The 17,308-nt window shown below is 36.5% G+C and overlaps 1 protein-coding gene across 7 annotated transcripts in view; it reads left to right on the top strand.

Moving 5' to 3' along the window:
- Window positions 1-15,706, top strand: part of SYNJ1 (synaptojanin 1) — a 120,852-nt gene extending 105,146 nt beyond the window's left edge. For 2 of the 7 annotated variants that reach the window (XM_036743168.1, XM_036743167.1), the window contains 6 exons: window positions 693-740; window positions 2,099-2,137; window positions 2,252-2,322; window positions 5,256-5,364; window positions 5,652-5,875; window positions 12,672-15,706. In XM_036743168.1, coding sequence (XP_036599063.1) covers window positions 693-740; window positions 2,099-2,137; window positions 2,252-2,322; window positions 5,256-5,364; window positions 5,652-5,875; window positions 12,672-13,499 — 1,319 coding nt within the window. In that variant the 3' untranslated portion in view covers window positions 13,500-15,706. Of the gene's footprint in view, window positions 1-692; window positions 741-2,098; window positions 2,138-2,251; window positions 2,323-5,255; window positions 5,365-5,651; window positions 5,876-10,080; window positions 10,105-12,671 lie in introns of all 7 variants that reach the window. The other 5 variants (XM_036743171.1, XM_036743170.1, XM_036743169.1 and 2 more) reach the window with 5 other exon arrangements.
- The last annotated feature ends 1,602 nt before the right edge of the window (window positions 15,707-17,308 follow it).

Genomic DNA, 17,308 nt, shown 5'->3' with positions numbered 1-17,308 from the left:
AACATCAGAAATATAAAAAATTCCCTGAGTGACTTAATTAGAAATATGTAATTCAGTAATAATAGTGAATATCGTTTATGTTTGTATTATCATTCGATGGGAAAATAACCCTACTAATGCAATGCATTTAGAGAAGTGTTCTTAAAGTACCTTTTAAGAGTTTAACAAACTCATAAAAAATTCTTTAATACAGTTCATTTTCTCATATTTAGTCTCTTAGCAATTCAGAATGACATAGCAACATCACTTGGGCATTTAGTCCTTTTAGATAAACTGGTCATTATTCTCATTTAATGTTGTTAACACTAGAAATATAACTTAGTCATATGTATAAGACATACAGTTGAATCTTGGTGGTTTTCCTTTTAAAGAATGGGACAAGCGTGAAGTAAAATCTCCTCTTTGTCCTTGCTGTCAAATTCTTCGATGCCAGTAATTGTAGAGATAGAGAAGTGAAATCTCATTTCTAGCCATTTGTTTGAGGTTTAGAAGCCGGAAATAGGTAAGCATAAGTATTACTTCAACTTGGTTTGGCATGATTGTTTTAAAAATATTTAAAACAACAAAAATCATGTTTTTTGAAAGTGCATTTAACTTAGAAATTCTTTTAAATTGTGCCCTTTTTGTGCTTGCTTTTCTCATTTTACTGCTTGTGCTATGCAATATACAGCTTCTCTTCTTTCTCAAAAAAGGTCTTGGAGGCCCTCCCAGTCCTGGGGTAGCTAGGCAAGAGATGGAAGGTAACTAGACTTTTGCATTGTAGAAATGTGTATCTCATTTTGTACCTCCAAACATCACTTTTCTGTGCCTGAAAACATTTTTTAAAATTCTGTCTTCATGTTTCTCCTCTTTGTACACTAACTGCTCCTTGTTTTCCTTTATTTTAAGGTTGTCTATATTGTGTACCTTTTTCAAAATTTGTCCATTTACCTTTCATAAAATACTAATTCTACTTTTTTAAACTTTCTCACATAATTAATTGCAGTCCTTTCCTCTTAAACACTACAGAATATCACTTTAAGCAAAGTACTTAGTTTTTCTTTCACACAAGTTAAAGATTTATGAATATATGGTAATAATGAGAGGTTTTTTTTAACTACTCATTGTAGTTAAGGCATCTGAATAGAGGTTCTAGAACATAACAAATAGATAATGTAGGATAGCTCTGATTTTGCTTCTAATCTTCAACCAGAAATCTCATTTAAAAAGACTAGACTCTGGTCTTGAAGGTTATGGTTATCAGATGAGAGGAAAAATGGATAGTCTTAGTCTTAGTTTGCAGCCCCCTTTCTCTGATAGTTTTTCTTCTTCTGGCCTATTTAAATATTTTTCATATTTTACCTTGCATGGTTATTTATACTTGAACCTGCTTTAATACTATTTGCTATTGCTTTATTGATGAGACAAATTCTTCTTGTACCTCATCTGGGAGAGTTAGTTATAATAATGCTAAAAGGTCCTCATTATAAGATGACTTTATCCATAATTTTATTCTACTGCATGGTCCCCAATGACAGTGTGTTATATAATGAGACTCCAGTTTAATTTTACAGTGATAAGCAAATAACTTGAACAATGCAGAACTATTGTGTTTTGTTTTGTTTTTTTGCTCCGAAGGAAATTTTGTCAGATACAGCCTAGAAAAATGACCATTTACAGGTACTACCAATTAATTATAAATTTGTAGAAGGACATTATACTGGAGAATCAAGTCTTAAGGAAAATCTTCCCCTGAGTAGTACAGCAGACTAAGGTCTGAATGTCACTGAAAATTCTTGCTTTCCTCACTACTTTACCATAAGAGTGCATCTGTGTCAGAGCCAAAAGCCAAAATTTTGTGCATTAATCTTATTTAATGGATTTTTTAAAATGCAAATTCCAGTTTCTCCATATTGCTGAATGGTCTCTGGAAAATACTTTCAGATACCAGTTATCAGAACTATGTTAGTCTTGTCCACTGTAATAATTTTATCTAAAGCAGGCTCAAGAAATTTCATTCATTCATTTCATGCCCTCAATTTTTCCATTTAATGAGAAGCAAAATGATGTCATGAAGTATTGTTCTTGAGACTGATTTTCTTTTCCTTCCTATTCAAAGCACCCAAAAGCCCTGGAACAACAAGAAAAGATGTTTTAGGTAAAAGAAAAACAAAACAGAAAACAAAAAATCTTCCATTTAAACTTAAATCACATTAATGGACTTCTGGAATATGTGTATTTTTTTAATGATATCTTTATATCTTTATTTTAGGACATAATCAGCCCTCACCTCAAGGAGGATTAACAAGCCCAGGAATTGTTGGATACAGTGCAGCAAAGCCGGTATGGATTAAATCCTGCTTAATTTACTGCTGCTTTATCATGCAATTTGAATATCAGTATATTGAAAGAAAGTATAAGACAAAAAACACTACCTAAATTAATTTACAAATGTGGTTAGTGCCATGCCAATCAAAGTATGAAGGGGATACTTGTAGGCCTAGAGAAAAATGATATCAAAAATCATTTGGAAGAACTAAAAGTCTACAATTTCAGGGAAGTAGTGAAAAAACTGTGAATGAAGTGGGCATAGAATTATCGGGCTTCCAATTATGAAGCAGTATTGAAACTATTTCATTAAAAAGAAAAAAGCCAATCCATGGGATAGGCTATATAAACAAGAAACAGAAGTAATTGAAAAAGAATTGTTGAGCATTTGAATCTAAGAATATAAATTACCCCTTTTTTACATGAGTTGCTGGGAAAACTAGAAAGCAGCTAAAGAGAAATTAGTTTAGATAAACACCTCACACCATATGCCAAAAAATACTCAAAATGGATATACAACCATGGTGTTTGGTTCCACTACAAAATTATGTTGCACATTTCAACTGAGCCTTCAAGCTATAAAGCAGTTTTTTTAGTGCCTCCCTAATCAGTTCACTGTCCCACTCAACACAACACTTTTTCATCACTCCTCCAACCTCCCAAGGCTTCCCCTCCCCAAGCCTCTTAGCTAAAGAGGAAATACTTCATATTTCACTGAAAAAAATGAGGCCATTTTGCCAAAAGCTCCCTTTTCTTCCCTCCTTCTCATCTACATCATAGCAATTCTTTCTGCCACTTTCTCTTCCTTCACCCCTGCCTCATATAAAGAGATGGCGCTTCGCTTTACTGAGGCAAACATGTACAAGTGGTCTCATTCCATTACATTTTCTTCTTCTTCTTTTTTAACATTAGCATGTTTTGGTGAACTTCTTTTTTAAACAAAAGAATTTTCAGAATATTTAGTGTAACCTCACTGATATCTACATAGACACAAAGAGCTGATAAACAGAGCACACAACATTTACCACCCTGCAAACACAGTCTTTCCCTCCAAAGCATGATACCATCTTTCAAGTAAAATTTCTTGTCATATTGACAGACTATTTCATTATCTGTGTCAAACAGGTCTAGCACATCCTGCTCATTAGCATTGCCCCCAGAATTCAAAGGGTCCTTCTTTACAGTGTCTGTTTGTCCATTCCATCTTCTCAAGCAGATAACATCACTTTCCCATTATAATTGCCATGCTCATTTATGTTCGATATCTTTCCTGTTTACTGGCTGCATTCCTACTGCTTACAAACATGCTTCTGTCTCTCCCACCTCCCCAAAACTTTTACTTCATCTCTCCATCTCTCCTAGCTATCATCCAATATCTTTCTTCCTTTTTTGGTAGCTTAACTCTTTGAGAGGGCCTTCAGCAATCAGTGCCTCCATTTCCTTTTCTTTCACCTTCTTAACTCTCTGTAGTCTAGCTTCCAACTTCATCCTTCCACTGAAACTGCTCTCTCCAAAGTTACCAATTATCTCTTAATTGCCAAATATAATCACCTTGCCAAATCTAATCCTCATCCTTCTTGATCTCTCTGCAGCTTTTGGCATTGTCAGCCACCCTCTTCTTCCTGATGTTCTGTCCTTCCTAGAGTTTGATGATGTCATCAAATGATGTTCTCTCTTGGTTTTCTTCCTACCTGTCTTGCTGCTCCTTCCCAGAATCCTTTGCTGGATTGTCATCCAAGTCTTACCCACTAACCACGGGTGTCTCTCAAGTCTCTGTCCTGTCCTCTGTCTTCTTTTCTTCTCCCTCTATATTTCATTTAGTGTTCTCATCAGCTCCCTTCTCCACTTCTCCAACTACTTATTAGATGTCTCTAACTAGATGTCCCATAAACATCTTAAACTTCAAAACTGAACTTATCCTCTTTTCTCCAAAACCCTCCTATCTTCCTAACTTCTCTATTACTGTTGAAGGCACCACAATCCTAGTTACCAGGACTCACAACTTACATATCATTTTCAATGCCTCATTCTCTCTCAACCCCAATATTCTATTCCAAATCCTATCAATTCTACCATATCTACTTATAGCTTTTTTTATATATCCCCTTCTCTCCTCCACTACTGCCACCACCCTCATCAGATGACCCCTGAACCACTGTAATAGCTTTTTGATTGTTCTCCCTACTCTAGTTCATTCTCCACTCAGCTATCAAAGTGACCTTCCTAAAGCACAGTCATGTCACTCCCTAATCAACCAACTCCACTGGCTCCCTATTACATCCAGAATCAAATAAAAAATCCTCTGGTTTTTAAAGTCAATAGCATCAGAATCAACCTGGCCCCTCCTTATACCTCATTCCCTTCCATTTTCTCTGCTATTCAGTAACACTTACCTTCTTGCAGTTCCTTACTGCATTTCCCAACCTTGGGCATTTTCCCTGGCTTTCTCCTATGCTCTCCCTCTTCATCTTAGCCTCTTGGCTTTCCTGACTTCCTTTAAGTCTTGACTGAAATCCTACTTTCTATAAGAAGGCTTTCATATTCCTCTTAAATCCTCTTTAAATGCTAGTGCTTTCCCTCTGAGATTACCTTTGCATGATCTTATTTATATATCTATATATATGCACATATATACATCTTGTTTATATATAATTGTGTGCATGTAGTCTCTTCTGTTAGATTGTAAGCTCCTGGAGAGCAGGAACTATTTTTGCCTGTCTTTGTATCCACAGAACAATGTCTGACACTTAGTAAATGAATGCTTATTGATTTGACTCGATTTCATTCCATATGTCTACTGAGAGGGGAAGTGTATTTCATCCTTAGTCCTCTGGAGTCATAATTGGTCATTTTATTAATTTGCGTTCTCATGTTAAAGCAAATACTTATAATGAAGCTTTTACTTGAAATAAATTAATTTCACAAGTTTTGCATTTACCTTGTTTAAGACTATCCCACCACGTGCTGGAGTTATTAGTGGACTACAAAGCCTTGCCCGTGTCTCTGCTGGGAAGATGACCGCTGAAATCCAAAGTAAATCATCCGAATTACCAAAAGGTAAAAAGTACATTTGAAATCCCTTGCATCCCTTGTTTTCCCGTAGCTCTTTAACTGGCATTTGCTGACTAACCAGAAGCTATAACAATAATGAAGAAGAACTTTTCCATACCCTGAAATTATCTGTATTCTAATACATTTTTACCAAGTGACAGAGACTGAAATTGTTACTTCTTGTTTGAAAGAAAAAAGGGACCAAGATGTCCCATAACATTTTACTGAGGGGATTAAAGTCTTAGGTCTCTAGAAATTGTCTAGTGACATTAAAACTTTCACTATTTTTTCAGGTTCAGCTGTACTCCCTGAACCACTAAAGCCTCAGATGGTCACTCCTGCCCTGCCCTCCTTTACTCCTCCTGTTCAGAAGATGCAGGAGCCTCTTGTTCCTATAACATCACCTCTGCCTCAACCCACTTCCCAACAAACTCTTGAAGCGCCCCCCCAGCCACCACCACGTAGCAGGTCATCCCATGGTTTGCCTTCAGAAGCTTCTCCTTTGCAGCAACAGCAAGTAAGTAGCTGTTAAATATGTTATCTTCAGTATTTATAATAATCTCGATACATGATCTTCACTGACTTAATATAGTAAGCTGAGTTTTTCCATTAAGCAAGCATTTTGTATTTATGCAAAGTGGATATTCATGCCTGTTTTGTGTAGTTGGCACTAGTTGAGATAAAAAGATTAGATGTGACATTGTCCCTGCCTTCATGGAATTTGCAGCCTAATATGTGACATGATATGTGACACATACACAAATAGCTGTAATTCAAAACACCTGGTAAGTGCATGATATTTACAAGCAAAGTAGTAGATAAATTCTGAGAAGGGACATTTCCTTGCCAAGTAAGAGAATCAGGGCAGACTTCATGGAAGAGGTAGTATTTCCTTTTTTTTTTAAAAGTTACCAAAATTGTACTACCAACCTTAGGATTAATATTATTTAAACAGAGGAAGAAATCATTTTGGTTTTATTAAGCATGTTTTGACATTTACCAAAATTACATCCTAAGAAAATACTGATGCATGTGATTTATGAGATCTTGTAAATTAGTTGTTATATAATTTGGATATTGAAAGGTTTTTACCCCTTTTATCTATGCTTTTGTTTCTTAGGAAGCAAATTGGAACCATTTGAAATTTAGTATGATCACCAAGACCGTATTTTACTCCAATACTTAAATAGATCACAGGTCTCATTGATTGAATAGTTCCCCAGATGCAAATTATAGCCTATCCATACCTATCCATATTTTACTGCATTTCATGGGTCAACACTCACTTTTCCTAAATGGGTCAGAATGAATGTTAGATCAAACATTTGCAAGGTTGTCAGCTTCAAATGAGCAGATATCAGCAATAGTTTGTGGGAATTCTAACAGTCAGTTGTAGTCATTGAGGCAGCCTAAATGGATTGGACTGAGGTCAATAGACCTAGTTATAAAACTGAAACATGCCCAAAACTAAGCGTGTTCTTGATGTCTCATCAAAAACAGTGCTTTCATTTATGCTAATTGTGTAACATTTTTATGACAGGTTGTCACGTGTAGGTGTGTAATGAGTGGTCCTTGAGACCTTTGCCCTGCCAAAGTAATTTTCAGGTTGAAAAAGTTTGAGAATCTCTGGTGTAAGCGAATACATACAATTCATTTTGTACACATATATTCAGTCATGTTAAAATTCATTATTGCATTTAAATTGATATGCATTCCAGGGAAACTTCTAAAATAATGGAAGTTATGTTTAGTGTTTTAGACAACCAAACTTTAAATTGCTAATATTTATTTTGCCTTGGAAATGCCATCTTAAGGGACAGCTAGGTGGTACAGTGGATAGAGTACCAGCCCTGGAGTCAGGAGGACTTGAGTTCAAATATGGCCTCAGACACTTACTAGCTGTGTGACCCACTACATTCCATCCTTGGTCTCAGTCCTATCCTGGGCACACCAAGCTATGTTTTATGCCTAATGGTAAATGACCTGCATGGTGGTTCCAGAAGTTAACAGGTCAGAGACATCTAGTGCCAGTGGCATGTTAGGAACACTAAGAAAAGCTAATAACAGAAAAGGAGAAAAAAAAGAAAAAGAAAGCAGTCATGGCCAAAACCACAACTACCTCATGAAATCAGTATAGTTGTGGTGTCCTCAGGGTAACAAAATGGTCCAGAGGACAGAGGGAGCTAGGAGTCAGCCAAAAATGGCACTCAGAGTACAGTATTTTTGGTATTAAAAAAAAAAAAAAACCAGCCACCAGAACCAGAGGTGGGGAAGTCATAGCTGGCAAATATCTTCAAGATTATATCTAGAAACAGAAGTTAAGGGTTTATAATTCTCTTACTTGCAACTTGTTTCTGAGCCATTGGGTCATTATATCTCCTCCTCCTCCCCCCTCCTTCTACCACCTGTATTCCAGTCTTTTGGCTGCCATCCTTCTTCACAGAAACATCCACCCCTAGGGAAGTGAATCACACTTTCTGATCCCCAGGCATCCCATTGTTCACCCTTTGACTTTCACGCATGAGTTAGACAGAAGCATCAGCTAGGCCACACCTTACCCTATCAGGACGTGCTTTGGTGTGGTGATATACGCCCTCAAGGTCCCAGTCCCCACCTCAGGGGAAAGTGAGGGCTGAGACCAAGATGAGTGGGAAGAGTCATCCTCACTTGTGTCACATCTTTCCCCCAGATCTCAACTTCTGTTTCTTGGGGAGGACAAGGTTAAATTAGGGTAGGGATGGTAGTCCTTCCTCTCCTACCCATCTCAAGTAGACCCTCCAAAGATCCACCATTTAGCTCCTTGCCTTGTGTGGTCTCATGTAGTTAATTCTTTAGCTAGCTTTTTAATGGCAGTTAGCAGCAGCTAGGGAAATGGATGGTATTCTTGCCCTCCTGCTCTTTCCTTCAGACCCAACATGCTAGGCACTCTAGGGCTGTGGTGGGGTGCTAAGGAGTAATTAGGAGTAGTGCTGGGCCTCCTCAGCAGTCATTCAGTGTGTCTCATCCTTCTTCCTATTGTCAATGTTAGCCTTCTTGGAATTGTTTTTAAAAAAAAATTTATTTTGTTGTTGAGTTGTTTCAGACTCCCTGTGACCCCCATTTGGGGTTTGCTTAGCAAAGTAATTGGAGTGGTTTGCCATTTCCTTCTCCAGCTCATGTTACAGATGAGGAAACTGAGGCAAATGGGGTTAAGTGACTTGCCAAGGGTCACAAAGCTAGTAAGTGTCTGAGGCCAGATTTGAATTCAGGTCCTTCTGACTCCAGGGCCAACACTGTGTGCACTGAGCTACCTATCTGTCTAGCTGCACCACCAACTTTTACTAGATAACAGCCCTGATAGATGGAAACATTTAATGAAGATCACAATGTATTAATAAGTGCAGCTATTCCTTCCTGCCCCCATGTCCCCACCAGGAGCTTCCCCAGTCAGTGAGTTGTCTGTCAAGTAGCACACCCCCTGTTCACTAACGTATATGGGATTTGTCTCACAACCAAAAGGCCTTTGACATTTTAACCAATCGGTGACGCAGATGGGATTCTGTCACCTAATTTGGAATTTGATCAAGCTACATGTTTTTAAAGAACAGTCCTGGATCATGGCACTACATATATCCTTATCCAGATCACTGTTTTATAACTATTACAAGGGGCTATGCAACATGCCTTCAGCATGTGCCCTGTCAGCCCTTGAGGACCCAAAGCCTGGATGCAACAAGTAGTATCCTCTACATAGATTTAGAGCTGCAACAAACCTTAGAGATCAAGTTTAACCCCTTCATTTGACAGATGAAGAAACTAAAACTTAGAGAGTTTAAGTGATATGTCCAGTATCTAAAGATAAGTGGATAGTAAGAATTCAGACTCAAGTCCTTTGACACCAAGTTCAGCATCCTTTCAGTTACATCACATTAGATAATTTGTTGATATAAATTGTTTCTGAAAAGAAATTTAAATAGTTTACAGTCAAAATTTAATTGCCTAAAACAAAAGAAAGCTGAAGGAAGTTCAGAAAGAGAAGCAGGGCAGCTTTTTATTGAACTAAATATAAGATGCATTGATTAAAAATTATATGCAATAGAAGTTCAGAGTTTCATATATAGTCTGTTTCTTTGTATATTATTGATGTTTGTGTTATTTAAGAAAAATAAAATACGATGCACATACTTTGAGAATTAAATAAAATGTTAATTAAAGGAATGAACGTGTTCTCTCCTTACTTTTCTCAGTAAAAGAAGGGGGAGGAGAAGTCGGTAAAATGCCTGCCCCGAAATGGTAGCATCATTGTAAAGATTTTATCATCCCCCTTTCTGCCACTGCCAAACCAACAAGTCTGTTTAGGACTGTGAGCCCTTAAGCCTTGCTCCTCTTCAATTTTTAAGCTCCATCTGAAATGTTATACCTTTTAGTGATGACTTTGAATTGACTAGTATGCCAATCAAAGCACCAGAAGTTATTAACATTCCTTGACATCATGCTACTACTAAAGTGGATTTCTCATGCAATCTCAATAGCTTTTGTAAGGATTTTAAAGTTACCTCTTGAGCCTATTATTGCACATAGCCTGTGAATATTGCTATTCTTTCATTTACTATACTTTCATTACATTCTAAGGTTACACTATAGTATTGAAAACATTGTTAAAAACTGAATTGTTAGGGCTGCTGTCTAGCCTCTGATTTTCCTCCTAACTCTTTCCTTTGATGTTTGTCTCCTTTCTTAAAGCAGGAGCAACCGTCAGGGTAACAGGTATCTGACTATTTACCAATTTTATATGTGATCGTCATCTGTCCTGACACATAAGATGTATGAATCTCTTTGGCTTCATACATCTGCCCATATTTTTTTAAATCATTTATCCACATTAATAAATATGACTATCATACCATAAACCTGCTTTTCCTTTTCTTTAGCATTTTAGATTTTTTAGGAGTCATTTTAGTTATATTTGCTAGTAGTTTAACAATTTTTTTCCCCACTTCATCTTTTGTGAACAGTTAACAATGCCTTAAAGAATAATCGTAAGAGAGAATAACCTGCCGCTTTTCAGAAAGCTTATTTACTTAATCCATAGAGGCCTTCAGAGTTAATGTGACATAGATGTAAAATTAATTTATCTGTTAGGCTGTTTATGGGGAATAGAATTTTTTGGTAAGGAAGATTTCATTCTCTAAATAAAAAAAAAATTGTAAAGTATTACTTAAAGATCTTCCAAGCACCAGTTCTTTCATACGAAAAATAGTCCTAGTAGGATCTAATTCAGATGCTATTTCAGTTACAAATCTTAATGCAATGAGTGGTGTTGTGGTTGTTATTGTACTTTGAAAATTTCTTGCCTGATAATAGGCAGGAAGATTGTGCCTATGTCAAATTGCATATGACCTTCATTTTTAGATCTAAATTTACTTCCTTTAAACTTGAAAATTCACATGTTTATGATATTTGGCAAAAATTTTGATACAGTCCTAGAATGTACATAATATCTTTATATTATCTACAATGTAGATAATATGTGCTGAGAGGTCCCAGTCTCAATCTAGCCAAATAGTGTATTTTAAGGATTTTTCTTGCTTATCTATGTTTATGTACCCCTATGATACAGCTAACTGAGTTGACTGGTTAAGCAAGTGGCTGCCCACTCTCTACCCACAACAAAAAGCAATCAGAATTATTAAAAAAAAAAAAAACCAAAACCTATTCACCGAGATTGTAGCCTTCATTTTTACAAATGACTTGACTTTACCATAAAATACTCACTTGCCTAGGACATAGAAATGTATCTAAAAATATGTGCCTTTTTTGTGTGTGTCTTTTGTTGCATCCCCACATAACGCCCCCTGGGCAGCTGGCCTGACCCTTATCTTGGCATTGACCTCTTCTCCTAGCTAACCTTTCTCCACAATATATATTTTTCTTTATATTTGAAGTTGGCATAAACACCATGTACTACAGAAATGGGATGAGGAATTTAATGATAATTCTTAGATACTTTGAAAAGAAATTAATAATGAAGAGGCTATTGAATCATTCATTTTTTAGAGCATGGTTGCTGTAAGACCAAGACCACAGGGTTTATTTCCCTCACAGACCAGTTAGCTTTGCTTGTTTCCACAACCATTCCGAGCTCTACCAGTTGATGACAAAAGGGTCCTGATATAGGACAATTAATAGATTAGCATTAATAAGAAGTTAGTCTTATTTTGCTTGACCCACAGAAGCAAAGATAATGAGTAGAAGTTACAAGCAGGGATATTTCAGTTCAATATAAGAAAAATCTTCCAAACTGAAGGTCCCCAAAATAGGATATGCCATCTCATGAGAGAGTGACCTTCTCATAGTTGGTACAATTCAAGTGAGATGTTGTAAATGGAAATTCATCATTTAGTTAAGGTTTAGGGTGATCTCTAAAGGTGTCTTCTAACTGATTCACCTCCCCTATGAAACCTTTCACCAAAATTTGAAAACAGTTCAAAGACTATGTCTTTTGTATACTAAGGCATTAATATATAACCCACCATCAGTAAGACTCCATACATAGTTAAAGGTTTGGTGGGCTTATATCTGTTTTAAAGTTACTTCTTTCTCTAAAAACACTGTTATCTTGTTCTTTAATACACTTTAATGTTTTTAAATCTGAGGAAGATCCTCTTCCTCTGTGGCATTTTCCACAGACTTAGTTCTAAAAATGAAACCTTGCCTTTAAAGTCAAAAGCTCCTTCACAAGGCAATTTATCATCTCCCACAGATAAAGGTAAGAAATGCATTGACTTGGGCTTATGATTATAAATATGCTAACACACTAATTTCCATTCATTATTTCATATTAACATTTACATTTGTGTATATGAAAGAACAATGAAACCACAACATCAGTATAAATAGATGTTGAGAAATTGCTACAAACGGCAACACCAGCGTAAGACTGTTCAGAATATAGTTTCCTCATTCTGTGGCTACCATTTGGGCAGCCGGTAGGTCAAACAAAGCACAGTTCCTAATGCTGTTTGTGTAACTCTCCATTTGGTTGTCAGTGCTTGCATGAATGAAATGTTTTTATTTTTTAAAGGTTTTAACAAAAAAAATTTATTTAGTGGGGTGGTCAGAGGGAACCAGTAATATAGTAGAATTTCAGCCAGGTTTCATCCACCACATCATTCCACAAAGAATAATAAACTATGATGTAAGTTTTCTGTCTTAGTACTCAGATTTCTGAATTTGCCCAAAGAAATGAGGAGCATTAAGAGAATATGAGGAATGGGGGTGGGGGGTAGTATAAGAATCCATCTGAAATATTCAGTGTCTTCTTTCTGTTTCAGATGAAAACAGATGAAGAGTATGATATTAAGTATGGAACACAACTAAACAATGACTTTTCATTTAATCTGTTTGCTCCATCAAAGTCTCCGATGTCTATTCAAACACCACCAGTTCTACCTTTAAACCAAAAGGAGTTGACTAAGTTGCCTTCCACATCACAAAGCTTTGCTTATCTCTTGAATACTGAAAGTTCCTTGCCAGGAATGCCACCTATCCCAGCTCGGAGCAAATCCCAGGAAAATACAAAAAGTTCCTCAAACCCGTTTGTTGCTAGCTTAAACATGACAAATCCTTTTACTGATAGAACTTGTCCTCCTGGAAATCCATTTAGAACTGACCGTCAAGAATCTCAAGTAATTTCATGGCTCCCAAAAGCACGTGTTAGCAGTCCTTCTTCCTCTTCACATCTTAGTCGTAACGTAAGCAAGGCTTCATTGCCCAAAGATGGATTTGAGGACAGTTTTGCTTTGCAGAGCACATCTTCAGCGGTGAAAAGCATCAAACCAAAAGGCTGGGTAACTTTTGAGGAGGAGGATTTCAATGTAAAACAGAAATCACTGGACAGTGCAACAGAGTTAAAAAGAGTCAGTTCTGAGAAATCAGCTGGTTGTCCAGACTTAGTAGATACTCAATCAACTTCATTTCCTGACTCAGACTTTTCCTTGGACTGGAATAAAAATTCAACCGTTTCCTTCTGTATGTTACCATCAAGAAGACCGCCTGAGCCTCCTGCCCTGGTAGTAACACCTAGCCCTGAAACTCCTGTAGATCCTTTCACCCCTTTGGCACCTAAGACTTCATCAACAGTAGATTTCACAGAAAGATAATGTTATGAGATGAAAAGTCTTTTTGGCAAGATACATCCAAAAAATGGGCATTAAAGTTGTACTATGTGCAATAATTAAGTGCACTGATATCTTCATGAAATACCACTATTTAATGTGTACAAGTTTGAATATGTATATTTTGGGAATACACAAAGATAATTCTCATTATAAAGTTGAGTTTGAATGTGTTTATTGGGATAGGTAGCCAAAATAATTAGTTATTAATCCCAATTTAAAAGTGCTTAAAGCTACTTTTAGGAATACTACTTATTCTTGAAATTATCTCTTATTCTTCCCCTCTAAAGAATATGAAAAAACTGTGATAATTTTCACCTGACATAATCATCAGCCACTTCATACAGATTAGCATCTGGTATTTGTGAATATTTACCAAAGAACTGCCAAAATTATACTGAAAACCATTTGACAGGTATTACTTTTTTTTAATCATATAACAAATTATTTGCATCATTTGTTAAACTCATTTTATTTATATGGTGTAGATTCAAGTCAGATTTTAATTACCTTCAGTGCCCTCTTGTGAGTGTCTTTTATTACCAATGAAGAAGACTGTAACTATAACTGAGACACTTTATATTTCATTTCAGTTATGTGGAATATTTTCATTTCCTGTTTCTTAAGCTTTTCTTCCCCAAATTGGGAAAAAAAAACACATTAAAGAAGTCATTTTTTTCTGCCCCCAACTTATTGGTTTTTACTCTAGTACCTCAGTGGAGCCAGAAGTTCACTGTCATGTGTAGCTACCCAGGCTGCCTTGAAAATCTTGTGGTTGTGTGAAAACATCTGGGGAGGCAACTGTTGCATAGCTTATTTAATAGCGTTTTAACTCCTGGTCTTAAATATGAGCTTCTCCTTGCTTTTGGTTAAGGCACATTTTACCCCAAGCCCATCCTCACTGTTGTATTTGCTGCTTTAGTTCTAAAACATTGCATCTAGTAGACAAAGCAGCAGACCTCAGCACTGATGAAGCTCTTTTGAATGGGGGATGTACTTCTTTATCCCAGTAAAAGGCTCTGTTCCACATTACTAATGCCAAGCCCCAAGTCAGCTGTGGATTTTATCTCCTGCAATGCACTGCCATTATGCAACTGATCTTGCTTCCATTCTTTTGTCAAGAAGTGTGCAAAATTTATACAAAATATCGTATTTTGATAACATTGAACTAGCAGAAAATTCCTTTCATTACACTTCTGTTGCAAATATAAACTAAAGTGATCTTTACTTTATAAAAACACCAATATGCTTTTTAAAATGAGTATAATTTATAAATGGCCACCTTTATTTCCACATCACAGTCTATTCATTTAAATATGTGCATTAGCCAGGGAAAAGAAAGTAAGACAGCCACTTTTATTGGTATAGTCTCTGAGTTTTTAATCATAGCGAGAAATGAGGTAAAAAGCACAGAAGATTGAATCACTTAAAACACAAGGCAAACATTATGTAAAAGACTCATCTAAATTCTTAAGTGCTATCAAAATACTGTATTTGTAAAAGTAATTTCACACTTCTCTCAACAGCCAGGATCTGCTGTTAAATAGAAAAAGAAAACCTAGTGGATTTTATATTGTGCTTTTTCTCTGTTGTTGTTCTTATCTGAACAATAGTATTTGTACATTTTAAACAGCAGTATTACTATAAGCAGTGTGCTTCAATATGTGAATTAACTTGTTAAAATTGTGGCTGCTAACATCTGTGTAATGATCAGTGTTCAGATATATGCTCTATATTAGCAAAACAATTCTTGGAACTTTGCTAGTGCAAACTGAAATTCTGTAAGCAGTGCTTCCTGTTGGATATCTAATGATAAACTGCAGTCTAAAGTGTACATAACATTGCAGCAGCTCAGCATTTAACAGGATAACCGAGTTTGCAGATTACTAAAAATTCAGTTTATTGGATCTAAAAGGTATGCTGCAAGTAGCTAAAATAGTGTAATGTGTATTAGTAAAATAACTAGCATTTCTTTAAAAAAAAAACAAAGTACTAAATTGAAACACTAAACTTTTCACTAATTCTTTGTTCTTTGTGGTAAGTTGCTATTTATATGTAACAAGGTTATTGCTTATGTGGCACACTATTTATAACTATACACTTTACAAAACTCGTATTAAAATGCAGTGGTATGTGACATTCTGTACATATCCTGTGAAATGTGGCATCTTAATTAAAAATACCTGTCTTTACCATCTGGTTCACTTTGCTTTAAACAGAGGTATTTTAGGAAAACAGTTCAGATTCTAATATACTTCCCTGGAGTTTTCAAAACAATTTCTGTGATAATTAGTGAAGGCCAGTTAAGCCGATTTGTCAGATGTGAGCAATTGTAAAACCACATATTCAGCAGTAAAATCATCAACCTCCACCTTGAAGACCTTCAATTTCATGCTTAGACCCTTATTGGTTCTTATTTTTAGGCATAAGCTTGATTATTTAAATAAACTGAAGTAGTTTTGAGGTGTGGAAAAGAACATACAGCCATGTGAAACGGCAACCTCACTCTGACAGAAGAGACAATAATTACCTTCCAAGGTCCTATTCGGTATGGGTTTTTAGCCACCGTCTCTGATTTTTGAAAGTTTGTGGAGAAGAGCAAATAAAAATGTTAGCCCCATTTTCAAAGAATAGGGGTATTTGAAAACTATAGGCAATATATTGATTGAATTACCGGCAAATCCTAAAAAAAAAAAATCATTAAAAGGATGGATAGTGAGAAAAAATGTGATCACAAAGAACTGGCATGGCTTCATCAAAAATAATTAACGATGGACACTAATCTCATGTCCTTTATGGAAAGTCGTTAGACTAGTAAATCGGTACAATTCCCTAGAAAAGAAACAAGCCAGAAAGTCTCTTACCGCAATAAGAGGAACTGAAGTGGAGTGTATTAATCATTTCCATATCCCTGGGCCCACTGGCCACAATTTAGCTGAAACTCTCCTGTTTAGTATCTGCCTAGGGAGAAATGTAGTATCTTCATCCCACCTATTGTATTCTTAAGTGTCAAACCACCACAAAGGGTTATTCCAGCTCCTCTCATTTGAGCCCCATGACACTGACTTTCATATATTTTTATGTAGCTCTCCTCTCACTGTGTGCTCCTTCCTTTTGTCAGGAACAGAGACACAACCTTGGCAGCAAGGTGCCCATCTCAAAGTCAAGGAGAGACAGATGCAGGACAAAGTCTGCCCTGTTCTTCCCATACCCACTTTGCAACATTGATGGGCTAACAGAGGCTGAAGGGGATCAGAGCTGCCCACCAACAACCATACCAAGACAGCATTGACTCTCACTGGATCATAAATTTCACAATCAGAAGTTGAAATCCCAAGTCCAGTCCATGTGTTGCAGTTTCCAGAGTTAGAGGCTTTCCAGTCTTTCTGCTTTATTGGCCGAAAAATCAAGGCAACTAAATGTTCTAGAACTTAGGATCACAGATCTAGAGCTGCAACAGTCTTCAGGGCCATCTAGTCCAACCCTCACTTTTGACATGTAAGGAAACAGAGGCCCAGGGTCACCTATCAAGTAGCAGAGCTGGGATTTGAATCCAGGTTCTCTAAATCCAACTTTCTACTGTACCACACTACTTCCCTACCTATGTGGGGGAGGGAGGGGATGGAGTTATGAGTCTGAAGTAAGTGGTAGGCATACTGTGCGGCTTGTTATAGGTGGCCATTGTGCCTAGTTTTCTAGTTATTACCTGGGCTGGATGTAGAGTTCTACAGAAAGTCCATGACTTTAAGCCAAAGTCATCAGCTCTTACTGAAAACCAGTCAATTCAAAAGGAT

Source organism: Trichosurus vulpecula, chromosome 2 (genome assembly GCF_011100635.1).
Source record: "Trichosurus vulpecula isolate mTriVul1 chromosome 2, mTriVul1.pri, whole genome shotgun sequence".
NCBI classification, from domain to species: domain Eukaryota; kingdom Metazoa; phylum Chordata; class Mammalia; order Diprotodontia; family Phalangeridae; genus Trichosurus; species Trichosurus vulpecula.
Note: the sequence above shows the minus strand (reverse complement) of the source record. Positions and strands in the feature narration are given on the sequence as shown.